The following is a 21,726-nucleotide window of genomic DNA, read 5'->3' as shown; positions in this document are numbered from 1 at the left end:
TTCGTTATAATGTAAAATCGATTCTATAGAAACCTTGGGTAAACGATTTACTGCTTATTAAAGTAGGTATTTTTTGCAGAAACAAAAGAAGACAATTTTTTTGAAAATTTAATTTATGATTTAATTTATGGGCCAATGACCTGGCTGGATGATATTTAATAGAGTTTTGTTTCACGCGTATCATCCACCCTAAATACTTTACACAAGCAGAAAATCATGTGTCCGAAGTTTCTATTATTGATTTTACATATAACACATAGATCTGAGTTTCAACCCAGGTTTCAACTTACTTGTCGGACCTTGGGACCCCTGAGTCACTTCCAGGCAGGCCATCCATTCGGTGATACTAATTTTAGAATCGTGGTTCACGTCGCAATATCTCGGTAGTTTTCGCCCGCACCGCCTCAAATGTTCCACGCTCGATATCATCTGATGGAAAGACTTCCATTCCCGCCTTTCCAACGCTTTGTTTTTGTCCTTGTCTAACATCACGTAACTCCACGTGGCCGCCTGTTCTTCCTTAGATGCGCCCCATTTCACCATGTCCCTAAAAGTGGAATTTGATCTCTTACTTGGTCTCCTAAGGGAGCATTCACAATGCTAGTTCGTCTCGGATGCGGAAACATAACGCGCTGCTATTGGTCGATAAGTTGACCAATTATCGCACGGAAAGTTTCCTTTAAATCGGGATGAACGAAAATTGTAAATATCCCGCTGAAATTATTATTTATTTACTATGCGTCATGTGCATTTAGAAATCTCGGTTTAGATAAATTGTTACTTTAATGTAAATATTAATTTTGCATGTTATGTAAAAAACTGCTTTTTGGTATTAAGTTGCAGAAATACTAAATTGTGTTTCTGTACGATTCCTAAAATATATTGTGAGAAAGAGATGGGAATGTTTGTTAATAAATTTGCTAAAAAATCTGTTTGGCTTGCAATTTATAATACAAATTAGAATGTTATATGTATCTATTTAAGGAAACTATAACCTAGAGTGCTACGTATTACATTAAGTGTCCTTATAATATTATGTATGGTAGTATAGAAAACCCATTTGAAGTCATATTTTAATATGTTAGGATAAGCCGAACAAATTGTCAATGTTTGGTAAACGCTGTTTACAATCAAATCTTTATACTAGTAGGGTGCACTGCATGTAATTTTTTATTGTTATATATTATTGTTATATTTGTAATCCTCGCCTTAAGTATTGTAGACATTTTTTGAAATATAAGTGATGTCACTGCAACTATATCTTTTATTTGTGTACTTTGAATATATTGTAGTATCCATGTAATATAATATATGTGTTATACAAGGTGTAACAAAACTAAGTGATACTTTAGGGCGTGTACGTGTCTCTCATATAGAGTCCACTGTGAAAGTAGCAGCGCTGAGAGAGTTTTTTTTTTGTGATCTTGCGTCTTGATTTTTCATACAAAGGTGAAAAAAAAGTTACTTTTTCAGAGCTGCTCTTTATTTTCACGGCCAACTCTATAAAGGGGACCATACACACCCAAAAGTACTATCACTTACTTTTGTTACACCGTGTATAAAGAGAGTGTTGTTAAATGTACCGGAAATGTGTGAATATTCGCTGCTAAACACATAGACGAGGATCACAGAGATGTAAGACACCTTTTAACTATTGGGTACAAGTGGAATACCGATAAAAAACCCTAGAACCCTAGCAGTATCCCGATCTAAGAAAGCAGAAATATTTACCCTGGACCGGTGCCGTTGATTGATGTGGTCATCTTGGATATGAAGAAGCGCAGCAACTCACGGAGGAAATGGGTTTTCATTGGTTCCGGACAGCCTGAGGGAAAAACATGTAATCATATAATTGTCAAATAATTTATGTCCATTGTTATTTAATAGTTTTTGTTGTTACCCATTGAAAATTATGTTATTTTTGCAAGACAACAATAACCAGTAATTAAAAGTAAATTTTTAAATTGAAACGAGAACTGAATACTGCAGAAGTGTTATGATTTTTGAAAACTTTATTTGCACACTTTACACTTAAATAAGCTTCTCGGTTCTCGCATTTGTATTCGATTCAGCAGTCTCATTTATTTATTATTAGATCAACTTTAAATATTATTTCTGTACTAGATGACGACGGCAACTCCGTTACGTAAAATTAGATTATGGCGCGAGATTCGTACTTTTTTTCGACATAAAGGACAACGAATACTTGTTTGTCCTTTCCCGGGACTCAAAGTGTCCCCGTACCCAATTTTATCAAAATCGGTTCATTGGTTTAAGCCTGAAGACGCAACAGACAGACGCACATTCGCATTTATATTAGTATGGAAGTATGCATCCAGCTGGTGCAGTGGCAAGAACTAACCTCTCATAGGGCTAGCGTGTTGCGGCGCCGCGTCGCAGTCTGGTTTTCTGTCTTTCACCGAGGATCCTGGTATGGGCTTCCCGGTGTCCTGATGCACGCACCAACAGTACCCGGTGGAGCGGTAGCATTGAGCGCGAGCATACCGCCCATCCCCCATGCACTCTGGCACGTATAGCGGCGCGCTGCCCGCTTTCTGATAGAAGAAAAGTTATACTGTTGGTTGTTGCTAGAAATTAATCAGTAAAGATAGATTAAATAGGTGTTTAACGCCAATTGTTTTCAGTATTCGCCCATACAATGTGTTTTGTGAGAGAAGAGGATACGCTGTACGCAACAAAAAACATGAGAGTTTGGTGAGGCAAGGAAATTAAGCTTTGTGGAATAAATATCATGCCAATTCATGTGTAATATTTTGTTACATATCAGGCGACAAATAAATAGTATCCTGCATTGGAAAGAATCCAAATGTAACACATAAGCACATGAAAATTACGGCAGGTATGTAAGTAAAAGTCTACATTTAGGTTATGTTTACTGTTTATACATAACTGACTGTCGGTCAAACTTGAGAGAAAATTATGCATTCAGTATATCCGTACAAATAATTTTTTTTTTTCTTAAAAGTCTGTTAACTGACAGTCAGTTTGGTATGAAAGCATCAATATTCGCCATTCAATTATTTTACCTCAAAGTTTCTACGTAATCTTATGTCAGAGATAAAATAAACTACGAACGGAATGTACAACTCAATTAATCGCATAGCTAACATAGCGCAAAACACACCTATAAATAATTTAACACATAGGTAAAAACTAGCTCAATCGCAACGACAAAATCGCAAAAACATTCGCACTGCACTCTGCACCTAAAACGCAATAAGACAAATTGATAAAACAATTTGAAAGTGCAATGAAATAAATCAAATCGATGGGCGGGTTTACTAACGATGTTGGCCATAATCACTATTTCACCTGCAGCGTACTTAATATATAATTACTATAACGAAACCATATTATATTAATAATGAAGTAAGTACTTCAAAGAGAAGTTTGCAGTATCCCGTGCCGGATTAATATTTTTATGGGTGTAGTGTAGGCCACTATATTTCGCTGCCCCATGTCCGAAATCCCATAGGACATTATACGGCCCATTTATAAATCCTGGGCTGACAGTATCTATACTAACCTGCTCATCTAAGACTGCTTGTCTGTCTGTGAGACAGTCATTGGCTTCGTCTTCTCTGGTCACTGAGCCTTCCGGAGCAAAAGAATTCCTCATGATTCCCGGTAAAACCGCTGTAAAAATGGCGACTGTGTTAAAAATGTTGGTATTACACATGCTTCGATACTAATAAAGTAGAGATATAAAAAATTGGCCAAGTGCAAGTCGGACTCGCGCACGTAGGGTTCCGTACCGTTGTAGAGCGAAAATAGCGAAACATTGCGTTTTTTTTGTATGGCTCCCATACAAAAAAAACGCAATGTTAATTATTTATTATAATTTAATTGTATTATTAAATATTAAAGTACACACATAATTAAGGCTTTTGTAAAAATATCAAGTGTCTACATGTTGCCATTATGAATTACGAGCCAAAAAGTCAAAATAACAACAATTGTTGTATGGGAGCGCCCCTTAAATATTAAGTTTATTTTGTTTTTAGTATTTTTTGTTACAGCGGCACCAGAAATACATAATCTGTGAAAGTTTCAAAAGTCGAGCTATAGCGGTTCTTGAGTTACAGCCTGGAGACAGACAGACAGACGGACAGGGTACGGAACCCTAAAAAGAGTAACAAGCTTTACTTATCAAGACGCGGTTATTTGTCAATTAAAATTAATTGAAGCAACAAAAACACACAGGCGTACCGCATACAGGGTAGATCACTTTGGACGACAAGATTATCGATTAGATGACCTTGATCGCTGGTGCCAAAAAACTTTAGGCAATGCACCCGTGATAGGGTTATTGGTTTTCTTCGAGCAAGGCATGTAGTGTCTGGGACAAGCGGTAGTGTTTTTAACACGCTTTTATAAGCTTGGGCTGTATGTAGGGAACGCAATCCCGCCAGATAATTTCAATCCCGGTATTTGCGGGATCCCGCACAGTAGACTTAAACTTTCAAAATAAATGGTTATAATGACTTTAGTTGATAGACCCCGTTTTATTCTTAGAATTGAAAAATTAAACTAACTTTGTCGGATACTTTTTTTACAAGGGTTTTTAAATACTTCAGACTTCAGATGTAAAAAAAACTAATCATTTTTTGGAAATGGCTACGTAATAATAATAATAGTTAAAAGTATTAAGAGCCAATGACAATGCAAATATTGTTAAAATTTTTAGTTTGTTTTAATTAGAATTTTCATAAAAGATAAAAATAAATAAGGCGTGTTTTTAAAACTATTATTATTTTTATTCCGTATGCTTACCCAGTACTAGCCTAGTCGAGGTGTGGCTAATAACGTGTGGAGAGAAAAAGAAAAAAAAACCTGCGCTGGAGTCGGGCGGTGGCTCCTCCTCATTGTAATCTGGTTCAGGCTCTGGCGCGCTGTCGTCGTCTGCATTCAACGACATGAAGAAACGAAGAGAGACTATATATTATTATTATGTTTGCGCACACATTTGAGGGTAATAATTGTGTTTAAGATTTACGTGTTAAAAATAGGTGTTAGTAGAGCTCAGCTGAATTTATATAGGATGAAAAGTTAGATACCCAGGTTGCAAAGTTAGGTGCTAGAAATACATTCGATAAACTCAAAACCTCTAAATTAATGTAAGTATAAAAATGGGTTGTGAATCCGGAAGTCTGTTAAAATCAAATCTAATATATTACAGTAAATTTTTAAACTGGATTTTGTGTTACATTTTCGATAATATAGATAAAATAGGTAGCAAAAACTTTGTATATTCCTTTTAGTCTTCTTTCTTATCAATATTCATAAGACGTACTTAATTAGGAGAGAAATATTTATATTTATCTGCTAAAAAAAACATACAAAATTTTAAATAAAAATCTTATCGGCAAATTCCAAGACTTTTATCTAGACATTCGACTTTCCTAATTCTTGGAACATGTCTTACTCGGCATATTATATGCCGAGTAAGACATTTTGTTCCATTATGACTCATCATAAGGCGAACCAGCATATTCGTATGGTTTTCTGGTATACATTTCCAAAAAAAACGATGATAGGTGGTTTGGTGGTATTGGCGAACATCATCGCAACTCTTAGGTATAGGTTTCGTAAGCTTGGCTAGGAGGATTAATTAGAAGAGTATACATAATACAGCACCGAACAAGGCTTTTGGGAAGATGGCGAAGAGGGTATTATTTTAGGAATTATTGTTAGATGTTGTTAGTGATAAAAGTGTTTAACGCAGTCGCAACATTTAAGGTGCTTTAGGTGTTGCAGTTAGTCCTTCCATTCGATATCCCCATCTTTAACGCTTATTCCGCATACCTGGAGTAACCCAAGGCTATCTGCAAGCGACCTATGTATACTCACAGTCCGGTGCCGGCGGCTCTGGTGTAGACAGGAGACAATTAGCCCACTCAGCTCGGGCGATCTCTCCGTTCCCGTCGCCATCGCAGCCACGAGCCCAGGCGCGAGCGCATCGCTTCGGCTTCACCACCTGGTGGAAACACCTTGGTCAGTTTTTTTTTCCTCAGCCAAGGGTTTTATGCCGAAAAATTAGGGCTAGATTTGTCAGATATTTTTACTCTTATACGGCTCTTATCCTAATGATTATGTCATGGTAATGGATTACTGCGGTCCATGGCAAAGGTCCAAACGGACATCTGAATAAGCTGAGTTAGATTCACAATTTATCAGTTACAACAATAGACACGTAAAACTTTGTCATACGACGAAGGTGAAAGAGGCCTAGGCAGAAGGTTGGACTCCAGCTTATTATACCTAACACTTAAGACTAACTGAGCTAAATAAGACATCCGCAAAAAAGAGGGAAAGAGAGATAGAGGACTGCTGCTTATGTAGTAGGCTTCTGCAGCTGGCAAACTACACTGAGGTGTTTTTGGCGGCGAGTTTCATAAAAAGTTTGGAAATTTTTAACACTTTTCGTAACGTAGCAATATAAACAACATTGTTGCGCCTTTGGGAATGTGAGCCACTCGACAGAAGCCATTAGATAGTAGATACACTAATGCATTGTATTTATCGCATACAAAGAGTTCCACTGTCACTTCACACTCGCTGCAGCGCGTTATAGGCCCGCCTTTGACGTCATTATCTATCGGAAGTTCGAACTTGAACTATTGAGGCCACATTCATTTGACCGAAGCAGTAATAAACAAAGGATTTTCTTTATGTCAATTAAATACTAGGAAGTCTAGGAAGAGAAGGTACTTACTTATCCAATTATTTATCATCCATTTATGCCAAACGTAATTTGGGATAACTATGCTTGAGCACGAATGGGTGGCCGCTAAGTGACCGGTCGGATGGATGTTTTATAGACGAGAAACGGAAATTGCAAGTTGCAACTCTAGTAGTTTCAAGACTATAATTACGTCTTGGCGGGGCCACTACCGTGCACCCAGATTCTAGTGCTGCGAGTGTCTACAGACGGTTATCGCTTACTGTCAGACGATCCCTCTGCTTATTTCCTTGTTTGTAATTCTTCTTCCCTGGTTTAGGTTCTATTTTGTGTCCCGGTTTGTATTCTCACTAGATCTTACCTTTTTAATCAGCCGTCTCAACCCTCGATACTCCGACTTCTGCAGTGTGTCGCTTCGATCCTTGTCCAGTTCTCTGAACTTCCAATCTGCGACTGCTCTTGGTTCAGCGTTGACAGCTCTTTGGTCAGACCTGGTCCTCTCAAACTCCCCGCTGAAGATTTTGATGAGATTCGAATTGAATTGCGACCGATCGGCTCGAGTACAACCTGCGAAGGTATGCCAATGTTAATAGATTTTGCATTTGCAAATTCATATATTTTTTGTAGATATTGACCGGAATATGCAAAAAATACGGTAGCTGTTTTATAAATCACTTGTTGAAATTGAAAAGTTAAAGAACTACAAAAAAAACGGCCAAGTGCGAGTCGGATTCGCGCAGGAAGAGTTCCATACCATTATAGAGCAAAATTAGGCCATAAATAATTGTGTTTTTGTATGGGATGCCCACCTTAATTTTTTAATTTATTATTAAATACTTATTTAAATACACTTACCTACAACTAAGGATTTTGTGAAAAATTCAAGTAAGTACTTAAAAAAAATCACGTTTGTTGTATGGGAAAACCTCTTAAATATTAACTTTATTTTGATTTTAGTATTTGTTGTTAGAGCGGCAACACCGCAACAGATGTAGGTACTTAAGTGTATTATGTGAAAATTTCAAATCTCTAGCTGTTACCGTTCTTGAGTTAAAGCCTGGAGACAGACAGACGGACAGACAACGAAGTCTTAGTAATAGGTTCCCGTTTTTACCTTTTGGGTACCACTTACGCAACCCTAAAAAGGTAAAAAAACAACGTCGGATTGTTAAAACTTAATATTATTGGAAAGCGAACGTGAAGGGTTAATCGTAGATGTGGCATAGCAAATTTGCCTATCAAAATGGCAATAAAATATGTATTTAATACTTATTTCCGACTATCTTAGCTAAATTACCTAAGCCATGAACATTATAATAACATTGTACTTATATTTTAAATTTTCAGTAAAAAACTAAATAAAAAGAGACAAAACAGCGTCACCAAAAGTGGCACGATAATAGTAGTAATTTTGAAAATGGCACATTTCACAAACGATTAACGAATACGAACTTAGGTTCTAACTTCTAGCAATAAAACTGTTTTAAGCGGCAAGGTTTTATGAATCATAGGCGCCAGTCTACAAGTGTTTACCTATTTATGTTTTCCTCATTAGCTTCTCTAGACCTAAATGTATCTTTTACGATGTTTAGAGAAATTCATAGCTACCAGTGACCTTTGCGGTGTGACCGCAGTATATTTTTTATTTTTCATAAGTTTTGCAAATGGAAATATTTATAGTAAACCGTAATACTTGTGTATGCGTCCCAATCATCTAGGTCCCACCAAATATTTTTATTTTATGCCAAGGCTGGTGGTTAAAGAAGTCAACAAATTTTGATTACCAAGGTTCTGACTCTACACGGGCACATCCAGAATGTTAGTTTTTTAGTTTCACGGTTCTTTACATACTATTTTTATATCGAAATGTGTAATATTACCGTAAGAGATACTTAAGAATACAGTATAAATTACAGCCTCGCATCGTGATTATTATATTAAATTCTAACATAATAAAATGTAGAGTAGGATAGTCATCCTACTGGGACGAGTATCCATATCTATTTTTTTTTTTCATATTTTTCATCTACAAACTCGTCCAACATCTATTATAGGCATTATTTTGAAATTTAAAAAAAGTGCAGTTTTAATTTAATTACTTTTACTCGATTTTAATGAACTTACTCATCCACAGTCAAATCAAAATAACTTGAAGAAAAATGTACGATGGCCGCCATAGTTGCATAGTGAAGTCCTGTATGACCTTTATGTAAATAACAAAATTCTTATTCAATATTATCCTCTATGAAATGATTGGATTACAAATTCTCGACGTGCAATACTCTGCAGTCACGTAAATCTTAAATTGCGTGCATCGATTATTTATCGAGATTCGTATGTATCGAAAGTATATTTTTATAAATATTTATCAGAATGAGCCAATGCACGACAGCAGACAGGCGACACTTGAGGTTTTGATGCATGATGCAAGTTGATTCGTTCGTAAAGTTAGTTCTCGAAGGAATGTAATGCGAGTGAAATAAGATTTTAAATAATTATTATTATAAGCGCAAAGTTGTACCTACTCTCTCTTTCTCTACCCTCAATTTAGTAATGGACACGACTGGTGAAAGACCTGCAAGCTTAGGAGTTAGGACTGATCGTTTAGCTTTTATACGCCCAATCGATGCATAGATCATTATTTTTGCAGATGATCAGCCTACATTGTACTAACCACAATATTTTTAGATATTTTTTATTTTCAATTCGAACACAACTCGAAGCGTACCTATACACCACGGAGGCGTCTAAAAATTTGTAAGTAATTTGTGTGAATACGTGTTTGGCTTTTTCTGTATATTCTGTGGAACGACCAATCGTTCCACAGAATATACAGTGTGTAACAAAAATAAGTGATAATACTTTAGGGTGTGTACGTGTTCCTTGTAGAGAGTTCACTGTGAAAGTAACAGCGCTGAAAGACGAAAATTTTTTTTCACTTTTGTATGGGCAAGGGCCCGAGCGTCACGAGTTTCCCCATGCAAAAGTGAAAAAAAATTTGTTCTTTCAGCGCTGCTACTTTCACAGTGAACTCTCTACAAGGAACATGTACACACCCTAAAATATTATCACTTATTTTTGTTACACCCTGTATATTAGTAGTACCAACAGAAGTCTCACTAGCGAAACCCGTTTAAAGAAATAACGACTCATGTTACGATACTATTAAGTTCAAATTCCGACCGCGCAGTGCTAGGTGCCTACAATTATATTCACCTACATGTCCGCTCTCTGTCTATCGCATAACTCGTACCTTTTCTGACGAAATCAAGGTTTTCGCCCCTTAGAAAACAAAATATTATTTTTTAATTACTATTGAATAGCAAACCTTTTTACAATAATATAAAATTTTAGTAATCCAACCTATATTTTATAGTAGTTTTATATACTTACTTATTCGATTATAGTGCAGGAAATTTTTACAATTTAAACATAGTAACTTGTGTTTATTTCTGTGTAGTTTGTGCGTTTCATTGTATGAAATTGGTTTATTTGCTATGTTTGTATAGTTTTTATCTACTTTTTACATTTAAATACCTTATTCAAATACATATTTCATTGGCCTTTCTTAATTGTTCATTTTTATAAGATTTATAACGATTTTGTCACAGCGGTTAAATCAGAATCATGAATAAAATTCCACTATGATCAGTAAACAGTAGATACGCGACGAAAATCTTGCGCGTGCGTCACCGCTCGCTTGTGAGTCCCTACTGATTGGCCACCCGCGGGTGCAGTGTTGCCAACACGACTCATACAAAATTTGCTAAACTGCTGTTAAAATTTTGCCAAAATTATGCCAATTGCGATAAAATTATGCTAAAAAAATATGCAAAAACTTTTCAAAGTCTAATAAAACGTTATTTAATTGTAAATCTTAAATAATCAACAAAATCTCAATTCATTTTATGTTTTAATCAATTACGTTATCGAAAAATATCTTGTTCTTGAACGATAGCTGAATATGCTGCTGATGTACTGTATGTTAATGTATAATAATAGAAGATTTTTATCCGGAACTGAGTAAGAATAACAGCATTTCTTTGTCCTCTCTAGGCCAAATTTGATGTATAAAATAGCATTTAAAATTTTTACCGACAAACGGTTGCGAAGTTTTTACTACATTCATTTGGCTGAAAACGCGTTCAATTTCGGCGTTAGAATGTGGTAGTGACAATAATGAGTAATAAATACTCTTTTCAGAGTAATTATTACTCTATTTTAGAACACACGCTTATGAATTAAATCGGATCGTTTGATTCATGGTTAAATTTTTATTAAATAATTATATGCTAAAAAATATGCTATATGCTAAACAACAAATAAATATGCTAAACAACGTAAAAATATGCCAAATTTAGCATAAAATATGCTAAATTGGCAACACTGCGCGGGTGGTACTTACAGTTCGATACCTATTCTCGCGAGTGGGACAGGCCTGGTCGTTTTCGAATCTCGGCCGTAGCTTTTCAATTTTCTACTACTACTATATGTATATCGTCGCGCGTACTACCGTTATGTTCGGGCCACACTAACGAGAAACGCCGTTAATTATCGCGTTAATTCTAAAACATGTTATAGCATTATCGCCTTTAATTAGTGGCATGTAAAGGCGATAATGCTATAACATGTTTTAGAATTAACGCGATAATTAACGGCGTTTCTCGTTAGTGTGGCCCGAACATTACGAAGTGGGATGAAAACTTAAACTTTTCGAAAAAAAAAACTTAGAAAGACAGTAGAATTTCTTAAAGAAATGGAAGTAGGCTTTCAGATTTAGAGATAAGAGGAAAGAAATTCCTGTGTCTAGTCTAGCTGTACAGCAATTAACTGTTCGCTAGTCGGTAGATACTAGCCATAACATAACTGGCGTTGTTTTAAACGGCACCAGAGAAACCTGGGTCAAATACGACATGCTTCTCAGTTCACTGGGGTCAGGAAGACAACGCCTTAAGCCTTTCTATATTATAGAGATTGCATCCCCGTATATCATTCGATTATAAATGTCTTATCCTCGCATATTCGTTTTGTAGAGATCGATGAAGTTGTTGCCTTTTTGATTTAACGTTATTTAAATGATAATTGTATTGCTATTGCCATAAAAAATATGCAAAATTAACCAAAAAAATTTAATATATATAATATAATGCATATAAGTATACATAATATATATTATAATTCCATCTGGCTTCACTTTCTCGTAATAGTTCTTAAATAGTTTTTGAACTTGCCATTTATCTGAATTATATTGTTGACTGTACTGTCCCCAGTCCCCACGCTCTTTCTCCGGAACGGATTTTGACTAATAACGTGTTTAATGACTGTTTAACATATATTAGACTAGCTGTTGCCCGCGACTTCGTCCGCGTGGACTTCAGTTTATAGCGCGCGATGGCAACAAAATTGGTGTCAAAAGCTTTTATAAAAAACCCTGGTACCCCTTAAATCAAAACAGCTGTGCAGTGCACATAATATTTCATTGTTTTAAATTAAACTTTATATTTTATGCCAAATTTTAAAGCTTATTTAGCCCCCCAATTACACAACTTTACCCATAAACTATTTATCATTGATAGGTTTAAGGTTACGTCACTGCATAGATTAAGTACTGAGTTATTTAATAACGTAAAAAAGAAATAACAATCGAAATAAATTGAAAATCGAATGTTATATAATACCACCTCACGCGCGGGGCGCCATCTATTATGAATTTTTGGAACTAACTTAACAAATTTACGCAATTTCACCCCCTTACAACCCTTTTTTCTAGTAAAAAAAGTAGCCTATGTCCTTTCTCAGGCCTCAGGCTTTAGACTATCTGTATACAAAATTTCATTACAATCGGTTCGGTAGTTTTGGCGTGAAAGCGAGACAGACAGACAGACAGAGATTCTTTCGCATATATATATATATATAAAAAAAATTGTCGATTTTTTTGAACCGGTCTAATATATATATATATATATATATATATATTAGACCGGTTCAAAAAAATCGACAATTTTTTTTTTTTCAAAACCCGCAGTGAAATATCTTCCTAGTAATGAAAAAAGAAGCCTGTGAAAACGGGAGCTCTTAATATCAATTTTGAAAGGTCGCTCATCGCGAATTTCTATTTTACGTTTAAATAACATGGGAAAAAAATTTTTTTCAATTTGGAATTTTACAACTCATTTTTGAATTAACATGTCGGGATGAGCGATACATATTTTTGAAGGAAATTGAACGCTCTAAATAAATTGTCTCTTATGTTTTTTCTGTAAGTTCACTCCTTAAAAAGTTATTCGAGTTTAAAATCCAATAAGTATAGAAATATATATATATATATATATATATATATATATATATATATATATATATATATATACTTCTATACTTATAGTATGGATATTATAAGTATAGAAGTATAGATGATTGCTGGCCAATTTGAACTTACTTCGCTTGTTGCGTTGTCCACGAACTGATGATCGTCGCTTGGTCTGCGATTTACCTGTAATAAGATATATTTTATTGTTATCCAGTTCTTAAAATAAGCATCATGTTATTTTTGAACATGTGATTGGCGATTGCTAAGAATCTCAGTATATAAACTACCTTATCGCGATCAGAAACAGTCTATAGATAATGATTATAATCGGGAACCTTGTTTATTAAAATAAATTTTAGTAACACAAATTCGCCTTTGCCGACTGGCAAACAGATCTAAGTAGAATAACCAAGAAACAGATATTAGTCTAAACTTTTTAAGTTCATATCATATTTAACTTAAGAGTTCAATATTTGTTTTTTCTTTTTAAGTTTTAAGTTTAAAACTGTAAGGATCTGAATAAAAGGCTTTATTATTATTATTATTATTATAACACAAATTCGCAACCATCGTTCATCAGGTTTTGCATAAAGAAATAGCAAAAAAAACATCCACCAACTCGCAAGTTTTGGTAAATTAATAATAAAGACTAGGTCAGCGGGCTAAATCATATTATGAATCATAATATGATTCATTTTTTTAATCGCAAAATGGTTACTCTGCTTGCAATATACTAATTCGTACTAATCTGACATTCGTCAGTTTGACAGTTCTGACAATTCATTAATTGCTGAATTGATTGAGAGGAATTGGTAAATGTGACCATTTGAGCCCAGCAGATCATTTAAATAATGTAGAGAAAATTAATCAAAATAGAATTTTAGTGCGATCTCGGCAACGCGGCAAATGTATGGTCAAGGTGGTTTGCTCAGGGGATGGCCTTAATGTAACACCTTACACCACATCGAGAATATCTAAAAAGGCAGACAAGATAATATTATTATCTTAAATTTGCCTACACCTTAAAAGGATATCGAGTCATTTTAGCAGCTTGGCTAATTTGGTCCCATATACGGAGTTTAAGCATGTTGAGTTATTTTGCCTTGAAATTTCTATAAGTGATCCTTATATCGTTAGTATAAAATTCATCTTAGCGTTAAAATAATTCTGAACATTGTGGTCTAATTATCTTGAAAAGTTCAAATATTATAATACATATTATTCTTATTAGGTATATATTACAGTACTTATATTATACCTTATTTATTACTTAGATATTGTATTGTAATTTGTCGTTATCAGATTTCTTGGTAACAATTTTGTGACGATAGTAAAGTTGCAAAGCTGTAAGTATATTTTTAGATATAATATAAATTATTATAAACAGTTCTGGGGTCAACGCTCGACCATATTGTCACTATGACAGTCAAATAAACTTGACCTTTAGAACTCTGAAACGTATTATTAAAGGATAAACTCTTATAAAATAGTGCTCGGTCCATGTATAGCCCGTTCATAGTTATTTTACCTCTCAGTTTCTATGAGAGTAATCCTTACGACGATGGCATAAAGATCATATCACAAGTAAAAAAAGTCAGAACGGACCGTAGCGTTCACAGCAGACTCATAATTTGGAATTTCCGTTAGCGTACTAGACCGATTTATCATCTGTTTGTACATTCTCTGAACCTTCGGTCATTTTTGTTCCTGTGTTTTCGACTGTTTTTAGGGTTCCGTACCCAAAGGGTAAAAACGGGACCCTATTACTAAGACTTCGTTGTCTGTCTGTCTGTCTGTCTATCTGTCTGTCCGTCCGTCCGTCCACGGACGTTCACTGTCTTCCGCAATTTAACTATGTACCATTCGTTACTATGCAAACTAACTAGGTAAAGTCACAAAGTGCAAATATAGGCTTTTTTGATTTAAATTTCACACTTTAACGGATGGTCTCAGGAAATCTGCAGATTACCTAGTTAATGTACACAGTAAAATCTTCTGCATTCTAACGGTAACATTATATATATTCGTTAGGCCTGCAAATGTTTAATTGTTTGTTTGTAATGGCTTTTTGTCTCTCTGGTACATTAAACTGGTTCTTTTTTATTTTAAAAAGATAGAGGAGGTTTTCATCTTAAATAAAGTCAGATAAAAAAATTTAATCATTATATTATGAAGTATCGGTCAGATTATCAGTAATCTGACCGATACTTCATAATATAATTATTAAAAAAATTTATCTGGCTGGCTCTCATACTAATCGTCTAATCAGTTAGACGATTAGTATGAGAGCCAGTGTTTTTTTTCAAAAGTAAGAAAAAAATATATTTTTGAGAGCCGATTTTTCAATAAAATATGCCACACAATACCTATCATAATTCATAACATTAAAGGATCGGGCACTGGTGTTAAGAACTTAGGACACATTATATATAATTTTAAATTGTCAGCAACATTTCAACGCTGTTAAGTATTTGGCACATAATTACTTTTTCAAAATTTGTGGTACACATTATATTTTACCTACTGGCAATTATAACTAATCTAAAAACTATCAGTGACAAGATTTGATGTTGATGTCGATGTTTCCTTCTCTATCATTGATACGAAAAACGAGAGAGAGACACGACTGAATCGAGATTAACTTTTGCCGTTGGCCGTTGCACAAAACAGATTTAACGTCGGAGGCCGGAGTGAACTGTGAAAAACCGATGGAAGTTTAGAACAGATGTGAAACGACCTAATTAGCTGATGAGCACGTGGCATGCCGCATGAGCCTTTGTTAAGGCCGACTGCGACACAACCATATCGAATAACTGAACTTTTTTGAACACTTCTTGTGTCTTCGTTGATTCAGACCGCAACGCGACGCGTGGATCTATGCATTTCTAAATTTACTAGCTATTTGACCGAGCTTTGCTCGGTATTCGATTAAACACGAATTAAATGAAAATTTCTAAAAATGATTCCTAGCTAGATCGATTTATCGCCCCCGAAACCCCCTTTATACTAAATTTCATGAAAATCGTTGGAGCCGATTCGGAGATTCCAATTATATATATATTATCCATATCTTAATCAAATCCATAACAGATTCGTTATCGTTAGGGTTGTTTCAGACCGCAACGCGACGCGTAGATGCATTTCTAAATTAGTATGGATTTGACAGATTCGCAGGACGTCTGACGCAATTGAAATCTTTCAAATCCATACAAATGCCGCACCGCGCCTCGCCTCGCTTCGTCGCGCTGCGGTTTAAATTTACCAGTATATATTAAGTCTATGAAATTTACCCTAAAATGTGTCGTAAATCGTAATTCGTAAACCGTTGTAGATTTGCATAAACATTATACGAGACTGCGATATTATATTCAAACATTAGAATAACATAATGAAACGTGAGAACTCGGACGTTTAGATAAAAATAAATATTATATAAAAGCATAGAGGAATAAATATATGTATGTCTGGCCTCTGATAAAAGTAAAATATAAATTCTATATTCGGACGAGTTCCCGTTTGTCGGATGAATTTTGGCGATGATTTTTAACACGCTTTTATTAGGCTATGTTAATACATAGCCTAATAAAAGCGTGTTAAAAATCATCGCCTATGTATGTCTATGTATTTTCATTGGCTATGTATGTCGAGCACGCTGCACGATTTTTAGTTTTTACCTATCTCCAGTATCCGTAATTAATTCGAAACTTACCCAAAGGGACTCTACAAAGAACGGGACCCTATTACTGAGACTTGACTAAGGCTGTAACTCAAGAACCGCTATAGCTAGACTACTGGAATTTTCACAGATTGTGTATATCTGTTGCCTCTATAACAATAAAATCTAAAAATATTTAATCCCATACAACAAACGTGATTTTTTGGTCTTTTTTGCTCTATATCAATAATGGCAACAGGTAGATACTTGATTTTTTCTCAAAGTCCTTAGATAAGTAAGTATAATATGTGTACTTTAATATTTAATAATAATATTAAAATAAAATAAAAAATTAAGAGGGGCTCCCATACAAAAAACGCATTGGCTTAGGCCAAATAATGCGTTTTTTGTATTATAAATACTAATTATAAATAATTAGTATTTATAATGTTTTTCATTAATGCCTTTAAATATTAGCAATAGATTATGTGCTTAATATATCCTTATTAGAAATTAATTTAGTTACTTAATACTTATTACTTATTAGTAAAGTAATAAATCAATAATGAAGTAATCTAGAAGGTTAGTTAGCATTTTGCCAACGATCTAACATTTACCTAACATTTCAATATAGTGCAAGACTTTGTTGATTGAAACAGTCCGTAATTAGTGTTTGACAACTACACGTTAAACGTTAATTATGAAATCTAAGGGCCTGCCCACATCTCCGTCACGACGTCGTCAACGTGGAACGGCACGGTAACGTGGTACGGTACGTTGACGTGACATGTAAACTTACGTCAACGTAACGTAAAAATGCACATTTTTTCTTTTCTTTCTTCGTTTTAAAAAAACGAAACGCAACAAAACGCAATAACTATAGGTCTACCAGAATCTGATGGCAAACAGTGAGAAAATAAATTGACTCTAGCAATACCGAGGTAATTGGAATAAAACATTTGATCCTTTTTTTCCTTATAGCGGCTGATTCTGTGTGTCAAACACAAAAATATATAAATTTATTCAATGATCAAGGATATTTTTTTAAAATCTGCCGTCAAAATTTGCCATCAGATTCTGGTAGACCGGTAGTAATTGAATACGTATTGTGCGGACTGCGGTCCACATCTAGATCAGCGAGGCTAAAATGGTTACATTTAGCAATTCCTCTCAATCAATTCAGCAAATGAATTGTCAAAATTGTCAAACTGACAAATGTCAAATTAGTTCGAATTACTAGAAATGAATTGCAAGCAGAGTGAGTGACCATTTCTCGATTTAAAAAAAATGAATCATAATATTATGGTCCTCCAAAGCGACCATTTTTACAGTAGCAGTTTTACAAGGGATGGCGACATGTGCCTTTAACGTTACGTCGACATAAATTTGCACGTCACGTCCACGTACCGTGCCACGTTATCGCACCGTTCCACATTGACGACGTCGTGACGTGGAGATGTGGACACTGGACAGGCTCTATACAGTAACTATTAGAATACTAAGTATTACAGCTAAAGTATTTAGAGTGCCCATTTAACAACTTAAAATATTATGATTTAATTGACATGTTGTCTTGACTCCTGAGTATCAAAATTTTAATTGCTTAGTTAGAAGTCTAAACGTGGTATTAAACTATAGCGTTTTGTCTGTACGCTAAATGAGAAACTGTCAATTTTGAAATTTATGATGATTGGAACTTTAATTTGGTTGAAAGCTGTTACTAAAGAGCTAAAAACTTAGCTAGAACTACTTTTATTCCGTAAACTCTTTGTTAGATAAGATATAATATTAGACAAAGAAGTTTCGATGAATAATAATCGTGCAAAATACAAATATAACTTGTAACATACAACAGTTACATAATTACATATACATACTACAATTATAATTACGTAAAGCTATAGCATAAACTATTCAGTACTAGAAGAAAATAAATCTAGTTATATAGAGTTCGAATAAAAATGAATCATAAATCTTGTTAGCCTCGTTAAAACTCGAGAACGGCTGAACCGATTTGGCTAATTTTAGTGTTGAAATATTCGTGAAAGTCCAGAGAAGGTCTATACCGGGACAACTAATAATATAATTATAGACTAAAACTAGCCGCTGTATGTACAAGATTTTAAAAATATCCTACATAAACTGATTAGTAATGGTTACTGAGCTGTGGGTGGCCCTTTTTAAATTGTTACATCCTAAAGACTCAATTGGATGAGTTGATATTATGGAGCTCGTGAGGCAGACATCGAGACGTAGGGACGCCCTATAGGGCCACGCAGATATTTAGGGATAAACGATACAGCTAATAGCCATACAGGGTGTATCAAGTTATTCAAGCTAGGAAACTAGCAATATTGCACCCTAATATAATCCGTATTATAACTTGGACTATCCGTATTAGGACTTGGCAGAATATAGGTCCACGTGCGCCTCAATATAGTATTGCAAGTTATTGTACCTGTACCCATGTGTTCCTGCAAGGGAGGGGAGGGTGTACCCAACCGGTCCAAACGGACTCTACATCCACAATACAAATACAGTAGCGTAACTTAACCGTATTCTTTTAATCAAATTTGTTCAACACAGACATAAGTTTGGTGCGCGGGACGCGATGCTCCTTTGTTCTGCGCATAAATAAGCTATCTGAAATCACGCGTATGTGTGCGTGCACCCGATTCGGGCAGTTTTTGCGAAGATGGTCAACGGTTTATTACTTATACTGTGATGTAGCATTAGTCAATACGAAAACCGGTAACAGTAAGCTGCACCGCCATAAATTCTTAATCAAACGACGTTATGTCTTCATTTCAGCCGATCCATATTAACCATAATGTTACCTTATTAACATACATAACCTACATGAAACAAGTTCTTTTGATCTGATTTTAGCACGAAAGTAATATAATTTTAAGTTTCCACAGACATCTAAATAAAGGTGCCGGTTGGCAGCGGGCGACATGAAGCAACCGCAGACGACGTGTCGCAGCGACACTACTGGTTTGTATGTATTTCTATGAAATAAGTACTCTCCGCAGTTAGCGACACGAAGCTAGCGACATTTATTCTTAGAAATACATACATAGAAACCAGTAGTGTCGCGACGACACGCCGTCTGCTGCAAGTGCTGCAACTTCATGTAGCCGGCTTCCAAGTATTCCAACTTGTACCTTAGCCCAACCGGAGTACTATTATATATTCTGTGGCCCAACGCAACGTTAGCTCTCGGACGAGGCATTATAGATTCTAAATGTAGAGTCCATTGGGTCGGTGTTTCCTTTTGACTTCTAGCCTCGAACCTCTTAGACAACCCGGCGACACAGAAAAAAAAAAAAGTCCCGAATTATTTGGTCAGACGGTAGAGAATAGAGATTATAGTCTCAGTAGTCAGTAACGTAGATTTTACCTGTTAAAGCATAGGCAAAATTTTGCATGTAAACTGTAAGCGATGAATTACAATTTACAATCTATGTAATATATAGCGAGAAACTTTGGGTCCCTTTTGACGAAAAATGCGGAATCGTAGATGATTGAAATTTTGCACATCGTTGAATACTTTCAAAATTATTATAAGCATCGAGCTTATAATAATTTTGAAAGTATGCTTTTATCATACTTACATTTTTTAACAAATAAAACATTACACACACTACAACACACACACTAGTAGGTTTTGATTGACAAGTCACAAGCCTATACACACGATTCACGAATTGTACTCTTTTATTTATGGTTGAAGTCTATTGGTTGTCAAATTGAAAATAGATTTAGTTTTTTTTTCAATTACCTATTGGCTATTACACGGGCAGTCTGTCATCATTTGACTTTATTAATCTGAGACTGTCGCAGGAATTATGTCTAAAAAATAATATAGTCTGTCAAAAAAGTGAAGAAATAAAAAAGTGGCAACATCGTAGAGCCATCCCTTTCAAATTAATCTACGAATTAAATTAAGAAATTTAAAAAAAAACCCCGCCAAACAACTTTTAAAAGTAATGAAATAATATAATATTTTACTTACTTTAAGTTTAAATAATTCCTAAGTGTAAAGTGATATTTTAGTCCATAATTGTTGTCACGGTGTGTCGGGGGACCGCCAACAGTGTCTTTTGCATTTTGTATCGCCATGTCACTGATTGTCTCGATTCGGTTCACTGTGAGCTGACCCTTAAACTATAAAGTTACTTATGTGAAGTCAAACATCTACATTTGCGGTCCCCCGACACACCTTGACAACAATTATGGACTAAAATATCACTTTACACATAGGAATTATTTAAACTTAAAGTCAGTAAAATATTATATTATTTCATTACTTTTTAAAGTTGTTTGGCGAGGTTTTTTTTTTTTAATTTCTTAATTTAATTTTATTTCATGCTTTTTAAACTTGTGTTGGCTATAAGTGCAAAATAATTCCTATCAACAGGATCATATTATATCCCAATGAATACCATCTAGGAATGTCCTTTTGGACGAGGCCGTCAATATGAGTCCAAACATGAAACCTCCACTTTGGGTTCATATGGAGCTCGACTCCTATAGAATCCAGGTGATGCTGCAGCAGCAGCATGCAAAAATTTACTGTTTATCTATGTCTTACTAGTTGTCGCAATTAAATTGAGCCCAAACACGATACCACTGCTCTAAGTTGGTGAGGAGTTGGGTATTCTATTGATTACCAGGTGATGTTGCAGCACCAGGTCAACTTTACATTAATGTGTAAATATTCATAAATGTCACGAACTAGAATGCAAAAAATAAAGCCCACCAAACGACTGAAAGTTGCTAATCGGCCCTTCACGAACCAGATGAACCGCGATTTTCCAGCACGGATCAGGCTGATGATGATGAACTATGGCTAAGAACATTCTCGGTTAAGTCAGCTTTCAAACCAAAAAAACTAGATCAAAATCGGTCCACCCGTTTGGATGCTATGATGCCACAGACAGACAGACAGACAGAGAGACAGACAGACAGGCAGACAGACCGACAGACAGACACGTCAAACTTATAACACCCCCCTTTTTGTCGGGGGTTAAAAAGGGATGACACTACGATGTTGCC

General features: G+C 35.1%; 1 protein-coding gene across 3 annotated transcripts in view; it reads right to left on the bottom strand.

The window, feature by feature from the left end:
- Positions 1–21,726, bottom strand: part of LOC121738557 (SPARC-related modular calcium-binding protein 1) — a 34,175-nt gene that overhangs the window by 1,455 nt on the left and 10,994 nt on the right. For 2 of the 3 annotated variants that reach the window (XM_042130702.1, XM_042130704.1), the window contains 8 exons: positions 13,140–13,193; positions 7,065–7,270; positions 5,872–5,998; positions 4,855–4,956; positions 3,548–3,657; positions 2,363–2,555; positions 1,732–1,825; positions 291–547 (listed from right to left, as the gene is read on the bottom strand). In XM_042130702.1, the coding sequence (XP_041986636.1) occupies positions 291–547; positions 1,732–1,825; positions 2,363–2,555; positions 3,548–3,657; positions 4,855–4,956; positions 5,872–5,998; positions 7,065–7,270; positions 13,140–13,193 (1,143 nt within the window). The remainder of the gene's footprint in view (positions 1–290; positions 548–1,731; positions 1,826–2,362; positions 2,556–3,547; positions 3,658–4,854; positions 4,957–5,871; positions 5,999–7,064; positions 7,271–13,139; positions 13,194–21,726) is intronic. The other variant, XM_042130703.1, reaches the window with a different exon arrangement.

Source organism: Aricia agestis, chromosome Z (assembly GCF_905147365.1).
Source record: "Aricia agestis chromosome Z, ilAriAges1.1, whole genome shotgun sequence".
NCBI classification, from domain to species: Eukaryota; Metazoa; Arthropoda; class Insecta; order Lepidoptera; family Lycaenidae; genus Aricia; species Aricia agestis.
This window is presented reverse-complemented; position numbering and strand designations above follow the sequence as displayed.